This window comes from Alosa pseudoharengus, unplaced genomic scaffold (assembly GCF_046254945.1).
Source record: "Alosa pseudoharengus isolate Yale_2024_CS ecotype anadromous, Long Island Sound unplaced genomic scaffold, YU_APseudo_1.1 YU_APseudo_1.1_scf_1, whole genome shotgun sequence".
NCBI lineage: Eukaryota > Metazoa > Chordata > Actinopteri > Clupeiformes > Clupeidae > Alosa > Alosa pseudoharengus.
Window position 1 is genome coordinate 4,745,001 of NW_027468564.1, and position 22,738 is coordinate 4,767,738.

Genomic DNA, 22,738 nt, shown 5'->3' on the forward strand with positions numbered 1-22,738 from the left:
TGTTCTCATTTTCTGTGTGTGTGTGCGTTCTCATGTTCTCTCCTCTTGGTAGGGTAGTGGTGTGTGTGTGTGTGTGTTGGTAGGGTAGTGGTGTGTGTGTGTGTGTGTGTTTACTGGTAGGGTAGTGTTTGTTTGTGTTGACATGGTGTGTGTGTGTGTGTGTGTGTTGACATATTATGTGTGTGTGTTTGTTGGTGTTGACATGGTGTGTGTGTGTGTGTGTGTTCTCATGTTCTCTTCTCTCCTCTTGTCTGCAGATGCCTGTGATCTCACACTGGACCCAAACACAGCACACAGAAATCTCTCTCTCTCTGAGGGGAACAGAAAGGTGACACGTGTGAAGAAGCAGCAGCCGTATCCTGAACACCCAGAGAGATTTGACTCCTACAGTTATCAGGTGTTGTGTAGAGAGGGTCTGACTGGACGCTGCTACTGGGAGGCTGAGTGGAGTGGAGATTATGGAGATTATAGAGCTGATATATCTGTGGCCTATAAAAGCATCGAGAGGAAAGGGGCCAGTGATGACGTCATAATGGGACTGAATGCCAAGTCCTGGAGTCTGTGGTGCTCTCCTGGTCACAGTTACTCTGTCCTGCACAATAATAAACACACTGCCATACCTGCCCCCTCCTCCCGCTCCAGAACAGTAGGAGTTTACCTGGACTGGCCGGCCGGCACTCTGTCCTTCTACAGCGTCTCCACTAACACACTCACCCACCTGCACACGTTCCACTCCACATTCACTGAGCCCCTCTATCCAGGGTTTAGGGTTTGGGATTCTGGCTCCTCAGTGTCCCTGCGCAAGATCACATGAGCTCGTCCTCCAACAGGTACATCCACCTGTCACTCTTTCTCTACTCCCCCTCTCTTCTCCTCCACTCTCTCTGTCCGTCTCTCATTCCCCTCCCTTCCTCTCTACCTCTCTGTCCTCTCTCTGTCTCTACTCCCTCTGTTCCTCCCCCTCTCCTCCTCTCTCTTTCATTTGCTCTGCCCTCCCTTTCTCATCTCCCTCTCCTCCCTTTCTCTCTCTCTATCTCTCTCCCTCTCTACCCTCAGTCTCTGTCCCCCTCCCTTCTCTTCTCTTCCTCTCTCTCTCTCTCATTCTCCTCCATTTTCAGATGTGTGTGTGTGTGTGTGTGTGTGTGTGTGGTTTGTATGACACTGTAATGTAATACAGGCTTGTAGGCACAAGAAGCTCTTTTACAAACAGTAAAGATTACATTATTTTTGCTTTGCATCAGATTTAATGTTGCCCACTGGCATATCACACACATCAAGCTAATATTTTTTAAGTTGTGTGTGTGTGTGTGTGTGTGTGTGTGTGTGTGTGTGTGTGGTTTTGTATGACACTGGTGTCTATTTAAGTAACTGCCAAAATTCAGACTTAAAGTGGAAATGAAGCAGTGAGAACTGTGACCATTTTTTGGTTGCTTTTTCATTTTTGAAGATACATGGATTTTCATTAAATCTGAAATTTAAGTAGTTTCACTGGAAAATGACATGTCAATAACGACTTTCGCCACTAGGGCGCGGCCATGTTTTAAAAATGCAGGCGCTACGTCATCAGAATGGTTAGCGTTTGTTCGTGGATGTTTTATCCATTAGCGGACGTTCACTTTATTTCAATATGCCTACGCAAATTCTGTTTATGTTTCTTTTTGTGTTTGTACAAGAACAAGGGCTGCTGTAATGGAGCCTGTAGGCCTATCAGAGACAGTACTTAATTAGATTTAACTTCAGTCGCAATAATGTGTTGGGATGTTCTCGCACAACTTGTGGATTACCGCAACCTGAAAATGCAGTTGCATCGTTGATGAATTGGTGAATAAACTCGGGGGAGCGAACTTCTCATGTGTGAGTAAGAGGTTTCTTTTTGTGATTGATTGGTATCAATGATTGCATTTGTTTCACTCAAGTAGTAGTGGAAACTATTTGCAGAGACTTGCGAACCTGGTGAGAACCTGTTGTGGGTACGCTAGCCTACGCCTGACTTGTGTAGGCTACTCTGCAGTAGCCTAGGTCTGTGATACAGGCATGCATGGTTTTGTGGGTAGACGTTGTTTATGGACTGTAAGTGGTCTGAGTTTTATTTGATTATGTAAGCTAACATAAAATAACATGCTGTTCAATTTAAGTAAATAAATGCACAGATGTGCCGCTTGTAGCAACCATAGATGTTAGGGTTCATGCTATGCTAGTTACAGTATGTGCTTGTTATGTTATGCTATGCTAGTACTGTATCGCAGCTTCTACCATGATAATACATTGCAGAACAACTGAGTATGGGTGTAAAAATTAGTGTAGTCTCAGGTGATCAGTGTAGTCCCCTAGCCTACCCCCTCTGCACAACCTATCAGGAGTGTGTTAGTTGGTTAACTGCTGTTTATTGGGCGTTCCAGTGTTTCGGCTCGGATGTCCCTCAGCGACCGCATTGCAACCTCCAACGTCTCGCTTTAATGACAGCATTTGGCACGAAGGATTGGACGTGATATATCTGTTATTTTGGATGAGATGTCCCAGGTTCATTTCCTGGCAGCAGACACTCTCCATGTGTGCCATGTCAGTGAACATAGGGACACAACCCCCACATAAGCACCACCGATTGTTTTCTGTGCGCTCAGATACACCTCTCTCTCTCGATCATCTATTTCTCCTCCATAGTCAGGCTCTGGGGGCACTAAAACTCCCACTGCACTTACTGGCTCAAAAGCATAGGCAATTGGATGCCTGTCCTCATTGGTGGGTCTGTCCCATTCGTCCATATCCATTTTGTTGAGGCAGTAAGCTAATTGTGAGGCTATGACAGCCGCTCGTAGACAGTAAAAGCCGCTATGTAAACAGCATAGAATGTTGTACCAACCATTCTTGTGATGTCATCATTTTCTGAAAACAAAGATGGCGGCGCACAGCTGAAATTAATGCAACTTGTTTGTGCTTTATTCTGAATAACGGGTCATATTTCTGACTTTATTTGTATTTATGGTATATTTAAATATTTAACTAGTGCTATAGACATCTGTTTTATATCCATAACCATAACCATTATATGACTGCTTCATTTCCACTTTAAATTCATCAAGTCAAGACTCTGTGTAACATTCCGCAGTAACCACGTAACCGTAGCAACATCCATTGTGTTGCTTGATCTGTGGCCCTGGCAGTGGAGCAGAGCTTGTTACTATGGCAATAGTTCCAGCTTTGACCCATAGACTGTATAAAGAACTGCAGGAACACCAGTCACACACTCCTGTTCATACACATGTGTAATGTATGTATGTATATTCAATTATAGACTACCGTTTAATGAAACTAAACAAATGCTGATATTGCTTTCTTTATATTATGCTCTTTCCCTAAAATGAATGGTGTGTAGGCTATTATGATAATGTTCCAGCAACAACAATATGATGTATTCTGTTATTTGCTGAATTATCTTTGAAAAATGTTTGCTGATCGGAGGTGTCAGTGTTTTTATGTGTTGACATAGAAAAAAACATGCTTGCTTGTTGCTTGTTTTTCAGAATAAAATATGTAAATAAAATGTGTTTCTGACTTTAAAAATGTCTAAATAAAGATTCTGAAAGGAGATTTAATTAAACTGTTGTCATTTTATTTGTCTCATTGTTTTTTATGCCATAACAAAACAGAGTATGTGATTTTTATTTTGTGATTTTTTTTTTTTCCTTCAAACTTCCTTTTTCTGTATTTGGACATGGCATGCATTGACCACCACGGCCATCTCTCCATTCAGTGCAACACTGTAACAGATTGGTGTATTGCAGTAGTATAACTGTCAAAAAACACGTTCATTTTGATTAATTGATCATAGAAATATTAATGCGTTAAAAAAAAGCTGATTAATCACATTTTCAAAGTGACATTTTGACACAGTGCAGTCTGGCTATCAATGATTGAAGGAGGCAGACGCTGACGGGAGCATCAATCAAGTCAAGTCTGAAGTATCACCAGAGAATTTGTAATAGGTAGTCGGGCTCTGGTATCACCTCAATGCAACTAATCGGAGTAGCGCTACCCAGAAGCGCGCATCATGCTGAACGAACAATGCAACGCAATACGGAGGTAGGCTACGAGTTAGCACACTGATGACATGACATGGCCGCCGTCGCCAGTATTGTCAGTAGCCTATTGCCTCTACATTTGAATGTAGTTTTCATACATGACATTACCTAAGATAAAATGCCAACTTCTAGCCTGTTAATTCTGCTGAAATATAGAACTACCCAGCTAGCCACCAAAAACATCGTAGGCTACTGTCTTACCTATAGGCTAAATATTTGTTGCGTTAGCCTTATAAATCGCAAACTTCTAGCCTGTCAAATCCCTGACAGACTTATAGCCACCAAACATCGATGTAGGCCTACTGACTTACCTACCGTTTTAACTTGCAAACGTTTAGACTGTCATTCTTTAAAATGTTATGGGCGTAGTGTCTCTTTCCCCCCGTTTTTCCTACTGTTCAATTATGTCTTTTTCTACTCAACGTTCTATTTCTTATCCTGGACTGCCACCTACTGGTTAGAAAAGGCAACAACCTAGTAATTATGTGAATGAAAATCTACATGTTTGAATGGCCAAAAAAAAGACAAACCTTGGTGTTAGGGTACTGCACATGTAATTGACAGTGAGTGGAAACTTCAGACATTTCTTGTAATACTATGATGTCTAACTACCTTTATTGGCTTCCAACCACATATGCATTTCTAAAATACATCAATATCAGATTTATGATTTACAAATCATGTTAACCCTATATATAATTGAAAATAGGTTAAAGATAACATATGAACTGTTGAAGGAGAAAGATTTTTTGAAAAACAATCACTCCACCTTTTAATTTAATTTAACCCTCAGAACTTTTTTTGAAGGTTTTTGCATTACTATGATGTCTAGCTACCTACATACACACATAAACAGTAACATTTAGCTTGTCCATACATTTGGAAATTCATTACCACCATAATGTCAAACAAATCAATTCCAGAAAACAGTGGACATGTTTAGTGTTTTACAATGTGTGTTGCATCTTGTATCCATTAAAAGAAATTGCTGCATCTTGTCAAGATAATCATTAAGATAAATGTGGAAAAACTTGTATTCAAAGTTGGGAGCTGAATTACCATATGCTTAGTCACACTACACCTCATAAATATATCGAATGTGGGAGCTGAATATGCTTAGTCACACTAAACCTCATAAATATATCAAAGTTGGGAGCTGAATTACCATATGCTTAGTCACACTAAACCTCATAAATATATCAAAGTTGGGAGCTGAATTACCATATGCTTAGTCACACTAATCCTCATAAATATATCGAATGTGGGAAAGGGTTTTCAGAAATCTCATAACTCAAAATCCATGCTTGTACACACTGGAGAGAGGTCTTATAAATGTGCTCAGTGTGGAAAACTTTTTTCACATAGATCAGCTCTGGTATCCCATAGATGACACACCCTGGAGAGATGCCTCATAAATGTGCCCAGTGTGGGAAAGGATTTTATATGATTTCATATCTTAAATCCCATATGTTGATACACTCTCAAGGGAAGCCTCATAAATGTGCCTGGTGTGGAAAAGGATTTTATATGTGTGGGCGACTCAAAGCTTTGGTCACCGAGAGGCTGAGTAGGGGAGACTAACTTGCCCGACGCGCTGTCCAATAATTTCCAGTAGCTTCCAAGAAAGTTAAGTTCCTTTATTGAAGTAAAATCGGCATCTTCAGAATATCCAACACAGTTCAATGTCTAGTACCAATTCAAACGTCAATAAATCCAGTAATAAAATCCACAAGTTTCATGTAGTCCACAACGGCAATAATTCCATTCAACAGCTATCAAATGTGGTCAGCAAAAAGTAAGGCTTCCCCCATCACCCCCTCTCTGTTCATTCACAAAACACTTAGCAAGTGAGCAGGTGATATTATGATTCTTGCCGCCACCAACACCATGTGACCCAGTTACCGTGAGTAACCACACAGGTGCACAACACAGACGTCATCTGACCCATTTCATATCTTAAATCCCATATGTTGATACACTCTCAAGCGAAGCCTCATGAATGTGCCCAGTGTGGAAAAGCTTTTTCAAAAATGTCATCTCTTGGAAGTCATGCTTGTACACACTGGAGCGAAGCCTCATAAATGTGCCCAGTGTGGAAAAGTAGGAAAGCTTTTTCAAAAAAAGTAATTTAATAAAAACACAGACGTGTACACACTGCTAAGAATCCTATGTAGTGAGGATTGCACTTTTCACTTATTTCAAAGCTTAACTCTCATACGTTCAGAATGCACAAATGAATACACAAATCTACTGTAGATGTATTCCATTTTCAACTTGTATTAAATCCCTCTGTCAATACACACCAGAAAGAAGCATCATACATGTATTGATTCAGTGTGGAAATTTTTTTTTTTAAATCATTTCATATGATGTGATATGCAAACACAAACTGAAGAGAAGCCTCTTACATGTGACCAGTGTGGCAAGGTTTTTCCACAGATTTCATATCTTAATATCCATAAGCTGATTCACACTAGAGACCAGCCTCATGACTGAGCCCTTCACTCAAGTGGCAAGTCTTATAGTGTGAACACTCCGGTTCTTATAGTGTGAACACTCCGGTTCTTATAGTGTGAACACTCCGGTTCTTATAGTGTGAACACTCCGATTCTTATAGTGTGACCACTCTGGTTCTTATAGTGTGAACACTCCGGTTCTCTGGTTCTTATAGTGTGACCACTCTGGTTCTTATAGTGTGACCACTCTGGTTCTTATAGTGTGACCACTCTGGTTCTTATAGTGTGAACACTCCGGTTCTTATAGTGTGAACACTCCGGTTCTCTGGTTCTTATAGTGTGAACACTCCGGTTCTTAAAGTGTGAACACTCCGGTTCTTATAGTGTGAACAATCCGATTATTATAGTGTGACCACTCCGGTTCTTATAGTGTGAACACTCCGGTTCTCTGGTTCTTATAGTGTGAACACTCCGGTTCTCTGGTTCTTATAGTGTGAACACTCTGTTTATGTGGTAAACCTGCCAGCTACTGAAGCAGAGGAAATAAAACACGATTACTCTGTGGAAAAATGATAAGATTATTTACCAACATGCATTTTCATGTAACCCTGAATAAGTTGTAAGAAGATTTGTTTCCCATGTGAAGAGGGAAGAGGGTTTGGAAAAGGGATCTTTTTTATGTTTGTTTATATCTGTGTAAATATGCAGGAAATGTACTTGTTTTCATGTCTCTGCATGTTTTATTTAATTACATCATATGTTTTCTGATTTATCCTCATTTGTGCATCATTTTGTTGAATAAATATATCTAGAGGTTTCATGGGCCTAATTCAATGAAGCCCCTATGAAATGCTCTTGAAGGCTGTTCTGATGGGTATTTCAAGTATAAGTATAAGTATAAGTATATATAGTCTTTTGATCCCGTGAGGGAAATTTGGTCTCTGCATTTATCCCAATCCGTGAATTAGTGAACACACAGTGAGGTGAAGCAAACACTAATCCCGGCGCAGTGAGCTGCCTTCAACAACAGCGGCGCTCAGGAAGCAGTGAGGGGTTAGGTGCCTTGCTCAAGGGCACTTCAGCCGTGCCTACTGGTTGGGGTTCGAACCGGCGGTTACAAGTCCAAAGCGCTAACCAGTAGGCCACGGCTGCCCCCAACATTACTGCGTTATTGGAGGTTGAGTCCCGAAATGAAAAAACTGACCAGTGAACTACATACACTACAGCACAAGCGAGAGATTGTACGTTCAGGAAGGTGGATGGTAAGATCCTTCAGTTCCCTGTAGGACTCAAGAAACCACGTCCGATGGACACAACGCTGTTTTGGAACTCGCGGCACACGAAGCGGGCAGTCGCAAAGAACCACGAGAGTTCTCTCTCCACCCAGCTTATAATGACACGCCCTAAAGAACCACGAGAGTTCTCTCTCCACCCAGCTTATAATGACACACCCTAAAGAACCACGAGAGTTCTCTCTCCACCCAGCTTATAATGACACACCCTAAAGAACCACGAGAGTTCTCTCTCCACCCAACTTATAATGACACGCCCTAAAGAACCACGAGAGTTCTCTCTCCACCCAGCTTATAATGACACGCCCTAAAGAACCACGAGAGTTCTCTCTCCACCCAGCTTATAATGACACGCCCTAAAGAACCACGAGAGTTCTCTCTCCACCCATCTTATAATGACACACCCTAAAGAACCACGAGAGTTCTCTCTCCACCCATCTTATAATGACACGCCCTAAAGAACCACGAGAGTTCTCTCTCCACCCAGCTTATAATGACACGCCCTAAAGAACCACGAGAGTTCTCTCTCCACCCATCTTATAATGACACACCCTAAAGAACCACGAGAGTTCTCTCTCCACCCAGCTTAATGACACACCCTAAAGAACCACGAGAGTTCTCTCTCCACCCAGCTTATAATGACACACCCTAAAGAACCACGAGAGTTCTCTCTCCACCCAGCTTATAATGACACACCCTAAAGAACCACGAGAGTTCTCTCTCCACCCAACTTATAATGACACACCCTAAAGAGGCAGCCAGCTTCCCCTGGAAATCCAGAGTTCTCGCGAGAGCACAATGGAATTGTCTCTGCGGGACACTCTGGCAAAGAGCAATGATGCACGTTACTTTTACCCCAACATTCCAGGGAACCAGCTAAACTGATGAAGACAGCGCTGCAACGTTGGAGGACAGTACACCTTGGCCGTAGTGTTATCCGATTGCGTCGAAGTCCGAAATCATTTAGAGTAAACATGGTCTAGTGTTATCCAATTGTGTGCAGTGAGATTTTTAAATGCATGCTTGTTGCCGCCCCTCGAGTTGGGCCATTACATTGTTCTTTGCCAGACCCTTAATCTTTCTAGATTATCAGGGTCTGGATTTTCCAGGCTACTGGGGTATGGGATGTGAACCAGGAATTATGTGCTGTAGTGTCTCAGTGCAGCTCCTAACCTTGAGTTCTGCACTAGCCTACCGCAACACCCCAACACAGCACCCACCTGTGCCTCATGAGCAGTCTGTTGCCCCAACACAGCACCCACCTGTGCCTCATGAGCAGTCTGTTGCCCCAACACAGCACCCACTGAAGTTTGATCCCATCATGCAAGGCAAGCCCACAGAGATAGGGACATGTCCACAATGTGATTTAAAATTAGCACAAAAAAAACCTGTAAGTGTCCATCTACAAAGGAAACACTCACATTGCCTTGAAACAGTGACCAAGGAGAGGTTTTTCTGAGTGTATAGACACACAAAACAGTGTTCTTGCTGGCCCCAGCCGTGGCGCGACTGGCTGGGGCACCTGCACCGTACGCTGGCGATCTGGGTCCTTTCTGGCTCCCACCACGACTCTCTCTCCCACTCGCTTCCTGTCATTCTCCACTGTCCTATCTCATTAAAAGGCATTTTAAAAATAATAAAACAGTGTTTTTGCTGTCCAGAAGTCCTTCTCTGGCTCAGCAGCACCTAGTCATGTAGTTAAAAACACTTGGAGACCCACACAAAGGCTACTGTGTGAGAAATGATCAGTGCCGACTCAACACTGATTTTGCACTGAGGTGTGGGATGCTCCCATTCCAGTGTCATCACTTGAGGTCTTTGTTGTACTGCCCACATGCCACCAACAACAACAAAAAATACTTTAGCAGAGGAGGCCTTGGTCACCATGGTTGAAAACAGGTGGTTTGGCGCGGACCGAAAGGCCAGTTTAGAGAGACGGCAGCATGAGGCAGAGAGTGAGGGTGCGCCCGTCTGTCCAGCTTACTGTCGGTGGGTCATCCACCAAAACTCGCATATCAGTGTATGAGCCGGAAGTCTCCTATTATAGTAGACTCGGGAGGGTGGTGACACATTGGGACACAAAGCAAAACAGCAGTGTGGATTAGATGGCAAAGGCTCCAAAATGGATCTGGGACTACGGGACAAGATGTCCACTAGAGTGACTTAGAACAAAGTATTTGAGAAGGTGTGGGGTGCCTCAGGTTAGTGAAATACTATGGCAATGCAATCTGCTAATATTCTTTATGGCAATGCAATCTGCTAATATTCTTTATGGCAATGCAATCTGCTAATATTCTTTATACGGTATATACAGGATTAGTGATTAATAGCTTTCCTAACGTCACAGTCTATGACTATGCGAGGGGACTGGCTTTGCATGCTAAAGCAGAGCTCTCCAGAGACGTTCCAACCCTTTGAAGGCCTGTTACTAAATCCCACAAGCGAAAATATCAAGGCGTTAGAAGGCAAAGCTCAAATAAATATGCCTTGGTTGAAGTACCCTAAGATGCCAGCTGATGAACATGGCCACCTGATAATGGGGTCTTCAGATCATTTTGCCTTAAGTGAAGTCTTTCATCAAGCAAACAGCAATGATGACAGGGATGTCCTAAGAATAGAGCTTGTGCCTGAGCTTGCAGGTCGCATTAACAGCCAGTGTGTGGCGCAACTGTAGCAAATAATTACTTCTTAAATATGACAACTCCATCTGCAGAGAAATATATTACTCCATCACACCACACCAAAAAAACAAGGCAATTCAGCCAGATTGTTGAGGCAGATGTGCCCATGCACCTTGACATGAATGGAAGGATCATGTTGGGTATGTTTTCTTATGGTTTGTCTCCTCCTCCCTCAGAAGTGGTGATAGCTACATCCTTTGCCTGCAGTGAAGCAGAGTGACAAGCAGAAGTGGTGATATAGCTACATACTCTGCCTGCAGTAGTGACAAGCAGAAGTGGTGATATAGCTACATCCTGCAGTGAAGCAGAGTGACAAGCAGAAGTGGTGATATAGCTACATCCTCTACCTGCAGTGAAGCAGAGTGACAAGCAGAAGTGCCTGCAGTGTAGGAGAGGAGAGACTCTATGGTGCTGTTTACCTCATAAAGTAGGAGAGAGGACGCACTATGCATATATACACTTTTATTTGCAAATAAAAGTGTATATATGCATAGTGCGGCCTCTTTCCTACTTTACTTTATGTATTCTAACTATCCAGGCCAGCACTACCAAAAGTAGTAGTTTAAAAGTAGACACATTGAGTGAAGCCTGCTCCTATCCTCACTTACGCTGTTTACATTATGTCATATATGTTGGTTCTACTTCCTCTAGTGAGATCTCTCACTGTGTGTTCACTGTGTGCCGTTTGTGTTTCACTAATTCACCGATTGGGTTAAATGCAGAGACCAAATTTCCCTCACGAGATCAAAAAAGTATATATACTATACTATACTATACTACTTTGAAGTAAGCAAAAACTCTAATGTTTATTATTTCCTTCCTATAGCTAGAGCAGGTCCTGGATAAGACCAAAAATCCAAGGGAACATCTGATATTAGTGAGTACCATGGTGTGTTACTGTGACATGCCAGCATGTTCTTTAGCATTGTATCAATTTCTCATTTTGTTAGCTATTTATGTATTACTTAAAGTGTAATTCAAGCGAAAATTGATTCCAACCACTACAGAGCTTGGCCCAGCATATGCCACAGCCCCAAATCACAAACAGTGGAGCAGATAGGGGCGGTATGACAAATGCTTTCCAAATAGTATTTTTTTTAACCAGTATTGTTCAAAACAGCACCAAACCTTATCAGTAGCTTAATTGCTCAGGGTCCCTACACATAAAATGAAGCACTAACAACCTAGTTAACGAACCCGGAGTTTATCACAGAAGACTGTTAAGAACACTCACCAAAACTGTCTCCCTACCAGAAGATTTGTTGCAGAAAACTGTGTATACTTTGCTTGAGGTAGTTTGGCCAAATATAAGTTAATAACAGACATAAAAACGTTGGAATACTTTGTAAACTTTGAATAATTTCAAGACAGCAGCCCTATCCTAAGCACCGAAATGTCACGTGAGATCTCACATGTCTATTGTGAGATCTCACACGTCTATTGCCGGAAGGGACTACAGGTAGTCTGGTGTTCAGAGTAGAGGGAGTAAAGCACATGCCTGCAACTTGAAGAAAGACAGGATGGTTTGTGTTTGTTGCAGAACTAGTGAGCGGAGCCGAGTGGTGCGAATATCCCGCTCCTCGTTCAGGTGGCTGTTCACTCATCCGCTCCTCCGCTCAAATTCACGTCAGGCCCACTCCAGAGAAATCGCTCCATGCTCGCTCCAATTTAAAAGAGTGAGAAATAATCTACAAGCCGAATTGTCACCTTAGAAAACTTAAATTCCAAAGAACTAAGAGCAACGGCAATGTTACTAATTGGACATTTATTGTAAAAGATAATGCAAGCTTGGCAACATCAATACACATAAGCCTAAAACTAAAGGGATCAGTGGGAATAATTGCCTAAATCAGTGGTTTTCAAAGTGGGGGCCGCGAGGGGATGCCAGGGGGGCCTCAGCAAGTAGGAGGGAAAAATAAAAGCAAGAAATAAATACATTTGAAACATTTAAAATATACTATGAGGGTTGTTATACAATTCCATTATAATAATATGACGCATATCTGAACATATTTCCCATAATAATGACTGGGCAGCCGTGGCCTACTGGTTAGCACTTCGGACTTGTAACCGGAGGTTCGAACCCCGACCAGTAGGAATGGCTGAAGTGCCCTTGAGCAAGGCATCTAACCCCTCACTGTTCCCTGAGCACCACTGTTGATGCAGGCAGCTCACTGCGCCGGGATTAGTGTGTGCTTCACCTCACTGTGTGCTGTGTGTGTTTCACTAATTCACGGATTGGGATAAATGCAGAGACCAAATTTCCCTCACAGGATCAAAAGAGTATATATACTTAGAATAATAGTAGAGTGATGGCTCTCATATAGCAGAAAGCCCCAAATAACATTTTTACACACTTTATGCTCCATCGCGATGTGCTAAAATAGCTGGTGTAGCTAAAATAATTATTAGGATTAGATTAATGTATTTCTACATTTGCCGTAGTATTGTCGATGGGTTTAATTAATAAAACATCAAGGGGGTCCTTGGCCAGGATCTAGTGGTATTTGGGGGGCCTTGTCGTGGAAAAGTTTGGGAACCCCTGGCCTAAATAATACAGGTTTAGCAAGTTTTACTTTAGCCTACTTGATATGAAGCATATTCAAATTGCTCACATTTTTCTTTGCTATCCATAGCACACTCATGTTTCCGCGAAATGTGTCCAAAATTAATCTTTACTCACTGGAACAGTGTCACCACATGATTGTTCTTGATCTAAGAGTAGTATCTAGTTATTTTGTAGGACTAGTACGCTTGTAGGCCCTACTTTCAGTTTCCTTTCTAAAATATTTAGAAAGACATTTTATTAACATTTCAATGGCCTACCTTAGAACACCAGAGGATTACAATCCTCTGGTGTTCTAAGGTAGGCTATTGAAATGTTAATATATATAAATAATATATAATATATATATAATATATATAAATAATAATATATATATATAATCCTGATATAAAAAGAGAGAATACTGAATGTCTCATATTTATGAAAGCACACTTTATGCAGATTATAGGCCTACTATTTCTATTACATCTCTACCTCCTAAATTCAGCTGTCTGGTTGAAGCCTGGAAATATTGTAAACAAAGTAGCATAGTTGGCTAGCTTGTCATAGTCTACTGATTGGACTGTTTGGTTTCCCCATGTGTGTTTAAGTTTCAAGGTAATACTTGTTCTCCTTGGGACAGGCCCTTTTGGAAAACATTGGTATTGACAGGGTTCCCACTCTAGGTCAAATGTAAAATTCCATGACTTCCCTGACTAATTAGTTTCCATGACTTACTATACTATTTACTAACGTATAGCGTTCAAGAATATCTTACTTTTTAGAGTGGGAGATGAATAAATGGGCATTGAATAAACAAAGTTGGGATACTCAAGGAAGCAGTAAAGCAAATTACCTGCACAAACAAAGTTCTGCGTGGAAATATTTCTATTCATGTATTTCGGCAAGTAATTTTAAACTGCTACAACAAAATTCCCTAATATTCCATGACTTTGCCCCAAAAATGATCAAATTCCCTGACTTTCCATGTCTGGAATAGACTTTCCAAAATTCCATGATATTCCATAAATTCCATGACCCTTGGGAACCCTGTATTGAGATGATCAGTCAACTTGAATGCAAGAGTTTTAAACAAATATGTGCAGCATGCTAATGATGCTAAGCGGATTTAATAGTAATTTAGCTAGTTGTCTTCTATGCGTCCTTGCTTTCACGATTGTGAATGTTTTAATTGGATTGTGTTGGCCGAGTCGCAAGGGAGAGGGAGTGAGAGGGAGAGGAAGGGAGAATGAGAGGGGCAAGGAGAGGGGGTTTACTTCTATACTGAGAGGGGTTTACTTCTGTACTGAGAGGGGGTTTACTGAGAGGGGGTTTACTTCTATACTGTTTTGTAAAGTTGAACACATTTTTGCTGCTGATCTCCACCACTGTAGTCTGGCTCACTCAACATGTGTGTGTGTGTGTGTTGTAGTCTGGCTCACTCAACATGAGTGTGTGTGTGTGTGTGTGTGTGTGTGTGTGTGTGTGTGTGTGTGTGTGTGTGTGTGTGTTTCTGTGTGTGTGTTGTAGTCTGGCTCACTCAACATGAGTGTGTGTGTGTGTGTGTGTGTGTGTTGTAGTCTGGCTCACTCAACATGTGTGTGTGTGTGTGTTTCTGTGTGTGTGTTGTAGTCTGGCTCACTCAACATGTGTGTGTGTGTGTGTGTGTGTGTGTGTCTGTGTGTGTGTGTGTGTTGTAGTCTGGCTCACTCAACATGTGTGTGTGTGTGTGTGTGTCTCTGTGTGTGTGTGTGTTGTAGTCTGGCTCACTCAACATGTGTGTGTGTGTGTGTGTGTGCACTGCAAAAAATGAAATCTAACCAAGTATTATTAATCTTATATTAAGATTAAAAAATCTATTTGGTATTGTTTTTAGTATGAAAAGACTTACCTAGCGCCCTCTCAAAAGAACATTTTGACTTAATTTAAGAAGATTTTGACTTATTTTAAGGAGTCTTATCAAGACAAATTTGCTTAACGCACTGGCAGCCAAATTTGCTTGTTTTTAGGACACATTTGCTTAACGCACTGGCAGCCAAATTTGCTTGTTTTCAGGATGAGATGTCTTAAAATAAGTCAAACTTTTTTTAAATTAAGTCAAATGTTTTCACAAGGAAGCGCTAGGTAAGTCTCTTTATACTGAAAACAATACCAACTAGTTTTTTTTATCTTGATATAAGATTAATAACACTTGGTGAGATTTTGTTAGATAAGCAGTTTTTGCAGTGTGTGTGTTGTAGTCTGGCTCACTCAACATGTGTGTGTGTGTGTGTGAGTGTGTGTGTGTGTCTCTGTGTGTGTTTGTTGTAGTCTGGCTCACTCAACATGAGTGTGTGTGTGTGAGTGTGTGTGTGTGTGTCTCTGTGTGTGTGTGTGTTGTAGTCTGGCTCACTCAACATGTGTGTGTGTGTGTGTGTGTGTGTGTGTGTGTGTTGTAGTCTGGCTCACTCAACATGTGTGTGTGTGTGTGTGTGAGTGTGTGTGTGTGTCTCTGTGTGTGTTTGTTGTAGTCTGGCTCACTCAACATGAGTGTGTGTGTGTGAGTGTGTGTGTGTGTCTCTGTGTGTGTTTGTTGTAGTCTGGCTCACTCAACATGAGTGTGTGTGTGTGTGTGTGTTGTAGTCTGGCTCACTCAACATGTGTGTGTGTGTGTGTGTGTCTGTGTGTGTGTGTGTGTGTGTGTTGTAGTCTGGCTCACTCAACATGAGTGTGTGAGTGTCTCTAAGTGTGTGTTGTAGTCTGGCTCACTCAACATGTGTGTGTGTGTGTTTCTGTGTGTGTGTTGTAGTCTGGCTCACTCAACATGAGTGTGTGTGTGTGTGTGTGTGTGTGTGTGTTGTAGTCTGGCTCACTCAATACGAGTGTGTGTGTGTGTGTGTGTGCACTCAGCAGGTCTGATTGCGTGTAAGACGTTGCTGTTCATGTAGGAATTTGCATAACACACTGGCAACCAAATTTGCTTGTTTTCATGATGAGATGTCCTGTATAGAAAATCAAAAAATGGTCGCACTCCAAAATAATTTATTTTTTCTAATTTATTTTCACATTTAGGTTCTAAAGTAAGGGAGACACTTATCCTATTCTATTAGGAGAAAGCGCAAGGTAAATCTATAAAAGAAATATACTAAAAACAAAACCAACTAGATTATTTTTTATCTTAATATAAGATTAATAACACTTGGTTAGTTGCAACACTTGGTTTGGTATGTGATAACTAGTTTTTGCAGTGTGGCTTTTTTATATTTATTTTTGATCTATATTTACCATATTATTAAATAATTAAATAAAGCTTTTCCACACTGGACACATTTATGAAGCTTCTCCAGCGTGTACTAGCATATGGCGTTTAAGACTACATATTAGTGAAAAAGCTTTTCCACACTGGACACATTTATGAGGCTTCTCCAGCGTGTACTAGCATATGGCGTTTAAGACTACATATTAGTGAAAAAGCTTTTCCACACTGGACACATTTATGAGGCTTCTCCAGCGTGTACTAGCATATGGCGTTTAAGACTACATATTAGTGAAAAAGCTTTTCCACACTGGACACATATATGAGGCTTCTCTCCAGTGTGTACTAGCATATGGCGTTTAAGACTACATATTAGTGAAAAAGCTTTTCCACACTGGACACATGTATGAGGCTTCTCCAGCGTGTACTAGCATATGGCATTTAAGACTACATATTAGTGAAAAAGCTTTTCCACACTGGACACATGTATGAGGCTTCTCTCCAGTGTGAGTCAGCATATGAGTTTTAAGCTGAGAGAGGAGGACAAATGCTTTTCCACACTGGACACATTTATGAGGCCTCTCTCCAGTGTGTGTTAGTATATGGCATTTCAGAGCTGAAGAGTGAGCAAAGGCCTTGCCACACTGATCGCACATATGGGGCTTCTCTCCAGTGTGTGTTAGCATATGGGAATTTAAATGTGCAATTTGTGCAAAACCTTTCCCGCACTGGTCACATTGATGAGGCTTCTCTCCAGTGTGAAGAAGCATGTGGGATTTAAAAGTCGAAAAGTGAGCGAACGCTTTGCAGCACCGAAGACATTCGTAGGGTCTTTCTCCCGTGTGTGTTAGCATGTGGGATTTGAGGTTAGAGGTTTGCGAAAACGCTTTGCCACACCGGTCACATTTATGAGGCCTCTCTCCCGTGTGCACCCGCGTGTGGGACCTGAGGTTCGACGCGTGCGAGAAAGATCTACCGCACTGGCCGCATTCGTAGGGCTTCTCGCCAGTGTGCGTCAGCATGTGCGCCGAGAGATTCGCGATCTGCGCAAACGCCTTGCCGCACCGCGTGCACTGGAGCGGCCTCTCCCCCGTGTGCGTCAGCACGTGCGTGGCGAGGGTGGAGCCGTGTGAGAACGCTCGCTCGCACCGCGTGCACTTGTGCGGCTTCTCGCCGGTGTGCGTGTTCATGTGGGTGTTCAGATTGGACATTTGTGAGAAGGCTTTGCCACACTGGGCGCACGTGTGAGGCTTCTCTCCCGTGTGTATTCGCATGTGGGATTTAAAATTGGAAATGTGTGAAAAGCCTTTTCCACAATGGTCACATTTGTGTGGCTTCTCTCCAGTGTGAATTAGCATGTGGGTTTTAAGAGCAGATATGTAAGTGAATTCTTTTCCACACTGGGTGCATTTATGAGGCTCTTTGACAGGGTTCTGCTGTTCGTTCATGCTGAGTGAGTGTGTTTTCTGGTGTTTCTTGAGTTCTTTCAGGGCTGTGAAACTCTTCCTGCAGACAGGGCAGTGGTGCATCCTTCCTTGGAGTCGCAGGTTGAGTTGATCATTCTGTCCATGGATCTTCTGTTGTGTTCCATGTGGATATTCTGATGCACCTGTAAGAGTTACCATAGAGACAGAGAATTAGAATGAGGGAGTTGCAGGTTGAGATGATCATTCTGTCCATGGATCTTCTGTTGCAGGCAGTCTGGGTGTTCTGATACACCTGGAAGAGTTACCATAGAGACTTAGAATGACAGACAGACGTTGTGTGTGTGAGTGTGTGTGTCATTTGAACTCGATGTTTAGTAACTCGACTACAACACTGACTACACTGCAAAAAATGAATTCTAAGCAAGTGTTATTGATCTTATATTAAGATTTAAAAATCAAATTTTAAATCTAAAATCTAGTTTTTAGTATGAAAAGACTTACCTAGAGCCCTCTCAAAAGATAATTTTGACTTAATTTAAGAAGACTTTAACTTATTTTAAGGAGTCTTATCAAGACAAATTTGCTCAACGCACTGGCAGACAAATTTGCTTGTTTTTAGGACAAATTTGCTTAACGCACTGGCAGACAAATTTGCTTGTTTTCAAGATAAGATGTCTTAAAATAAGTGAATTATTTTTTAAATTAAGTCAAATGATTTCACAAGAAAGCGCTAGGTAAGTCTCTTTATACTGAAAACAATACCAACTAGTTTTTCTTATCTTGATATAAGATTAATAACACTTGGTTAGATTTTGTTAGATAAGCAGTTTTTGCAGTGTATAACCTATAACAATAGATTAGATTAGATTAGATTCAACTTTATTGTCATTTAGCAAATTAGGCCTACAGGTACAGAGCCAATGAAATGCAGTTGACATCCAACCAGAAGTGTAAAAGAAGCATTAAATACCAAAGTGCAGTTATGTAGACAATAGAGATTAATTATGTACAGTATATAGTTAGATAAATACTGGTCTTCCATATGACGTCTTTAGAACACAAAACATACCTGAGGTGTCAAATGTTGAGTTACTCCAGTCTAGATTTTTTGACGTTAATCACTCTTATGATGCTATTGTCTATACATAGTAAAGTGCATGTTTTGAAGTTAACTGATGGTCAAATAAACCAAAAATCCGATATTGTTTGCACCCCCAAGTGGTATGTGACGTAAGTTTGTGTGAAAGAATACATACATCTAATAAGCTATATATGTATTGCACAGGTTTATGAGCAGGTTATGGAATATAAACAAATAAATATATTGTGCAGTTTTGGATGTTAGCAGTGCAAGGGCATTAAAGAATATGAATATGAATAATAGTTAAATCATATGAAGGGATCAGATGTTTTTTGCGGCTCCAGATAGATTTTCGTTTATTAGTTAATGGTCAGAAAATGTAGCCTGGGTTTTCCCATGCTGCCTTGTGCGCAATTTTATTCACGCTGCTAGGCAGCCTGAATTCCATGGACTTCGTTTTCACCTCAACGAAGGAACCAATCACAGAACGGAGGAGGGACAGCAAGACGATGACGACACACCGAATCGGTTATGAGCTACGTACAGACGCATTTGATAGACATTTGTAGCGCCCAAAACGACTCTCGGCATTCGTAAACCACGTTTCAAATGCGAGAAAATGAATGTGTAGTTCAATGAGATGAGGTCTGACGTTAGCCAGGCTACAGAAAATGTCTAACCCATGAGAAATGCATAACAGCCTAGAAAGGTAGGCTATTGGACAAATTCCTATGTGGGTCGTTCAAAAATCTCCAAGAGGAAAAAATATATAGGCTATTTGTGAAGATGCTGACTACATCTTCCCTGTTTTAGGACACTTTTTTTAATTCACTGCACTTTTTGCACATATTCCTGTCAGCATGTTCGCTGAATAACTGTTTGCAGGTGTGGGTAATTCATTGTTAATGAGTTAATTGGGCCACACCCATTTTGGTGCTCTTTAAAAGGGGTGTTGGTGTGTGACAGTCCAACTGGGAAGAGGGAGGTGATGGATGGATTGAACGGTGAGATGTCTCGTCGCAGCACAGACCATCGGGAGCGGAGTCGGTCTCCTCGGGAAAGGGGAGAGAGTAGTGGCGCAAATGGCGAGCTCTTGGATGAGGGTAATGGAGTGGAGACGGAGGGAAGTGATGGTAGTTTTCTTTGTAGATTCTGTGGCAGAGATGGAAGCAGTAGACGAGGGAAATTCAAAACAGGAATGGCAGGTAAAAACGAATGGAAAGAAGAAAGACAACAAACGAGGTCATGATGATGTTCACACAGCGTCAGATAAAGATAGCGAAGCAAAGCGAGTGGCAAGGCAAATCGACACAGCGTCAGATAAAGATAGTGAAGCAAAGCGAGTGGCAAGGCAAATCGACTTGAAGGTAAAAGTACAGTTCGATTCCCCTAGCTCTATCAACCCCCTGAAAATAACTAAAGCACTTCATGAAGCTGTAGGGACAGTAAGGGTTACACCATTAAGGGATGGTAGCTTAATCATTGAGTGTTCCAACATTACACAGCGGGATAAGTTACTTGGGATGAATGAGATTGAAGGAAAGAAAATTAAATGTATTGAATGGGACCGTAAAAAACTAGCTTGGAATAGTAACAGGGGTGTCCACAGACTTGTCGTGCGAGGATATTTTGAGAAATGTGTCAGGAGCAAATGTGGTCAAATGTAGAAGGCTGATGTACACCCGAGAACAGGTTAAAAAGGAGAGTCTTTCCATTCTGTTGTTTTTTGATGAGAAGGTACTGCCAATTAGGATTAGAGTTGGGTATATGAGCTTTCAAGTTCGTCCATATATCCTACCGCCACTGCGATGTTTTAAATGCCAGAAGTTTGGGCACGTGGCAGCCATTTGTAGGGGGGAAAAGCGATGTGGCAAATGTGGAGGAGATCATAAGTACGGTCAATGTCAGGAAGGCGTTAGCGTCAAATGTTGCAATTGCGGAGGATCACATAGCGCTGCATACAAGGCGTGCCAAGCACACAAAAGAGCGGCTGAGGTACAAAGAGTAAAGGTAGAGGAGAAACGTACTTATGCAGAGGCTATTCAGAAAGTGGATGGGAAAAGAAAAGCTGAAACAGGACCCCAGGGGCAAAGTCATAACGTTTCATATCAGCGTAGCAAGGAAACCTCTAGGCCCACAGGTAAGGAAATGATACAAGTGGATAGCGTGAAATTCTTGGCATTTCTCGCTGAAGTCATAAATTGTACAGCATTGACAGAAAAGAAAAGTGAGAAGATTAAAATCATCATTAAGGCTGCACGAAGGCATTTTTCTGTAGGGGCGGAAGTTTCATTTGAAGAAATAAGCAGAATTTTAAATATTCAACAAGGTGTTCAATCAGCATCACAGCCAGCACCATGTGAAAATTCTTAATGGTTTTCAGCATCTTACAGTGGAATGCTAGAAGTCTCTGCTCTAATGGGCAGGAACTTAAGAAGTTTGTGGAAGATTTGGATGCCAGGCCTAATGTAATATGTGTGCAAGAGACGTGGCTTAGGCCTCATTTGGACTTTGTGCTGCAAGGGTATGTATCGGTGTGCAGGGATAGGGAGAAGGGCCCTGGTGGAGGGGTGGCTGTATTTGTCATGCAGGGACTGGGCTACAGAACTATTAAGGTAAGTAGAGAGGTGGAGGGGATAATCGTTGAGGTATGGATAGGTAATTCCAACTTTCTGGTGGTTAACTATTACAACCCTTGTGAAGCATTAAACAAAGATGTTCTTGATGAGTTCCTGGTCATGAGTGATGTGTCCCATAAGATGATTTGGTGTGGAGACTTTAATGCGTATAGCACACTGTGGGGGAGTACAGAAACCAATAGTAATGGTAAGGTAGTGGAGGAAGTGCTAGAGGAAAGAGACCTTATTTGCCTTAACGATGGGAGGGGTACAAGAATTGACGTTTCAAGTGGCCGGGAGACATTTATAGATCTTACCTTGGTCTCTGCGCAGTTTGCTAGATGTTCTAAATGGAATGTCAGGATGATTGTATTGGTAGTGATCATTACCCTATACTGTGTGAGATTGGAGTGGGGACAGTCCACATTGAAGATGTAACCTTCCCTAGATGGGACTTAAAAAAAGCTAAATGGGATGACTTTAGAATGAATTGTACTGCTAGATTGATGAGTTTTAATGTAGAACAGTGTGGAAATGTCAATGATGTTAACAGCAGGATTACAGAGATATTGCACTCTTCGGCCTTCCAATTCATTGGGAAAACAACAAGCTGTGGGCAGCGTAAAATGGTACCTTGGTGGACAGATGAGTGTAGGGAAGCAATACAGGTAAGAAATAATGCTTTTAAAAAGGTCAAATCAACTTTCTCTTTTGCTGACCTGGTTGAGTATAAAAGAGCTCAAGCTGGAGGGTCATAAGGAAGGCAAAGAGAGAGCGGTGGGGAGCGTTTTGTGACACTATTGGAAGAGATGCCTCAATCAATGATGTGTGGGGGATGATAAGGAGAATGGGAGGAATTAGGAGGGAGTTTTCTTTACCGGCTATCCAGTTTAATGAGGGAATTATGAGAACAGATAAAGCGCTGGCAAAAGTATTTGTTAGAATTCACAGTGTGAATAATTTGTCTCCTGAGGCTAGAGAAGAAATGGTAAGGGTGCATCGCAATGTTTTAGAGAAGAAGCTTGATGTAGATAATTCTTTTGATGTGCCATTTTCTATGTTTGAGTTAAAGCGGGCGCTAAGCGGAGTGAGGTCTACATCTCCAGGTAAGGATGAAATTTGTTACATAATGGTGGAGAAACTATGTCCTCAAGCGCAAATGGTACTTCTGCAACTTTTTAATATGATATGGGAGACAGGGAATATTCCATCTGCTTGGAAGCATTCTGTTGTGGTACCAATTCTGAAACCAGGTGGAAAAAAGAGAGGCGACTAGCTACAGGCCTATTGCTTTAACCTCTAATCTATGTAAGATAATGGAGCG

At 41.7% G+C, this 22,738-nt stretch overlaps 2 protein-coding genes across 8 annotated transcripts in view; one reads left to right on the top strand and one right to left on the bottom strand.

Moving 5' to 3' along the window:
• The window catches only part of LOC143135426 (NACHT, LRR and PYD domains-containing protein 3-like), a 331,615-nt gene that overhangs the window by 100,768 nt on the left and 208,109 nt on the right, over positions 1 to 22,738 (top strand). The gene's annotated exons all lie outside the window — the stretch shown is intronic.
• LOC143116632 (uncharacterized) lies at positions 16,654 to 17,913 on the bottom strand. Its single transcript, XM_076278243.1, has one exon. It carries the CDS (start codon positions 17,911 to 17,913, stop codon positions 16,654 to 16,656), a length of 1,260 nt encoding a protein of 419 aa, XP_076134358.1.

Excerpts from the sequence above, each read along its gene's own strand:
- LOC143116632 (XM_076278243.1), bottom strand. The coding sequence starts at position 17,913 with ATGGTAACTCTTACAGGTGCATCAGAATATCCACATGGAACACAACAG.